The sequence below is a fragment of the Cyprinodon variegatus genome, unplaced genomic scaffold, assembly GCF_000732505.1.
Source record: "Cyprinodon variegatus isolate N-32 unplaced genomic scaffold, C_variegatus-1.0 Scaffold274, whole genome shotgun sequence".
Taxonomy (NCBI): Eukaryota; Metazoa; Chordata; class Actinopteri; order Cyprinodontiformes; family Cyprinodontidae; genus Cyprinodon; species Cyprinodon variegatus.
This window is the reverse complement of record NW_015150727.1, coordinates 158,266-160,538: the sequence shown is the minus strand read 5'-3', so window position 1 is coordinate 160,538 and position 2,273 is coordinate 158,266. Positions and strand designations below refer to the sequence as shown.

The 2,273-nt window shown below is 41.6% G+C and overlaps 1 protein-coding gene across 1 annotated transcript in view; it reads left to right on the top strand.

Annotated features, from left to right (window-relative positions):
• Positions 1–1,585: 1,585 nt before the first annotated feature.
• The window catches only part of LOC107089958 (septin-2-like), a gene marked incomplete at its 3' end in the record, with an annotated part of 17,795 nt that continues 17,107 nt past the window's right edge, over positions 1,586–2,273 (top strand). The window contains exon 1 of the mRNA XM_015383050.1: positions 1,586–1,635. Coding sequence (XP_015238536.1) covers positions 1,586–1,635 — 50 coding nt within the window. The remainder of the gene's footprint in view (positions 1,636–2,273) is intronic.

Sequence of the window (2,273 nt, the reverse complement as noted above, 5' to 3'; positions counted from 1 at the left end):
CTGGTTCTGGGCTCCTCGGACTCCTCTGCAGGTTTCTGGGTTCCTGGTTCTGGGCTCCTCAGGCTCCCCTGTTGCATTGTGGTCTAAAGGAAGCTGCTGCTGCTGCTCCGGAATCTGAAGAATCTCTCCGCTGACTCTCCGCCTCCAAACCTTCTCCTCCGTCGGCAGCTCGTCCTTCCTCTCCCCGGACCTCCATCTTATTTCCTCCATCTTCTCTCTCGCTGTAAGTTAACCTGATTCTGCTCTGAGCTTCATGTTTTATTTATTATTCATTAACAGGAGAAGCTAACGGTTAGCTGCTAGTTAACATCCTGCATCCGAAGCTAAGCGGCTAACTGCTAACCCTGAGCTGCTGGATAATCAGCTAATGTGCTCTGTTAGTTTAATAAACATGTTTATTTTTCTGTTCCGGTCACTTTTGTTAATTATAATAATAGATAATTAGCCGGCTTTTATTAGCCAGCTAATTACAGGGCTAATTAGTTTATTAGCTTGCTAAAGATGCTCCTTCTAGATTGAATTAGCTAAACTAAAACTAGCTCAACACCTCAAATAAAAACCACAATTAAACAAAACAGATATAAACTTTTAAATGTAATTATTTCTTCCAGTTAAACGTAGATTTAATGCTTTTAATCTTTAATGTGGGTGTGTTCACATCCTTGTTGTTCTTAGTAAAGTACACTAGATGACAGTAATCTGATACAAACCTAATGAAGCAAATTACAGGGATGGCTGGATTAATTAAAGCGGCAGATTTTAGTCTTTAGAGATTAAAGTCGGTGTGTGTGAAGAGGAGGCAGCTGCAATGAAGGGAAACAGGTTTTTTTCTTTCTCAGAAGCCATTCTGAGTAGACTTCCTGTCTCTCTGCCCTCATTGAAGCCTCTGTGTGAAAATATGGCAGGAAATCAATCTGGGGGGGATGGGTGTAGGGGGGGGGGACTTTATGTTTTAGGGTTTTTTCCTCCTTGAACATCTCCTAAACTGCTCCTCTGCTTTTTTCAGGTCGATCAACGAGAAAAGAAAATGTCTCAGGCGGATAAAATGAAGGTGAGCCGTAGAAATATTTCAATGAGCTCATCAGCTGCAGGGCTTTGCCAAGATTCCTGCTTCTCTCCAGAATTCCCTGCTTCTCCCCAGAATTCCCTGCTTCCGATCGCTTCACTTGATCAAACCTGGTATAGATGTTCCTTGAGTATGGAGTAGATGTTTTTCCATTATTGCTAAATGTTTAATAACTGAAAATTAAAAAGAAAATCCCTCTTCACCAATAGAAATGTTGTTGCTAACGTCCAGCCGACCAATAGAAATGTCTTCACTCCTCCTATCTAGAGTAAAGCCCGCCCCCAGAAGTAAACAGAATGTGATCTGTGACATATATAAAACGATAAATCTATCTTATCCCGGTTCATCCGTACGGCTGGATTCTTCCCAGCAGTCTGAGCGGGAATAAGAATCCATGTTTAATGGAGCTTAATCTGACGGAACCACTTTGGCCTCTGCTGTAAAAGGTTCAACTGAAGTCCTTCTCTCATAAAGTTTTCTCGAATTTTCTAACAGCTTTTTTGTTTTCAAACCTTGGTGATGGTGAACGTAGCTCTCACTTCCACCCTGCAGTTTCTGTCAGCTCTGAGGTTTGATAAAGAGGCTGGACATGCGGTGCAGGAAGGGAAACGGCTTCAACTTTTTTGTGTTTTCGATGGTTCAGTCTGAACTGATGGAGACGTGTTTGGCGACGGTTTCAGTCGACGGTCTTCTGAAAAACCATTGCTTATCCGTGAGCTGTCATGCAGCCACCAGCCGTTGATCTGTCAGCTTAGCATACGGTGTCAGGCCAACATACCCTCAGTAATACGCGTTACATAGAGTCTGCTCTGCCTCCGCACTCCTTACGGCCGATCATGCTGTTTTATTTTCCAATTTAATCATGTTTTTGTCGCAGTTTTGTGCATTAAAAAAACAAAAAACTCCTCCACTAGGTCCACTGAACACATTAGCTTTAAAACAAACATTGCATTTCTGTTTGACGGGGATCTTATTAAAGAATGATCTGCACTTTTTTCACAGAGATTTAAATATTCATAGGAAGAGGATTCTACAACCCAATTGACATGAGATTTGTTTTTAGTTTCTTTGATATGAGCAAGATGCAGATCATTTTATTTTCACAGCACATGATGTACTACGATATTGGGATTTTGGCCGATATCCGATATGCCGATATTTTAAAACTCATGTAGCCGATAACCGATATCGATACCGATGTTAAAGC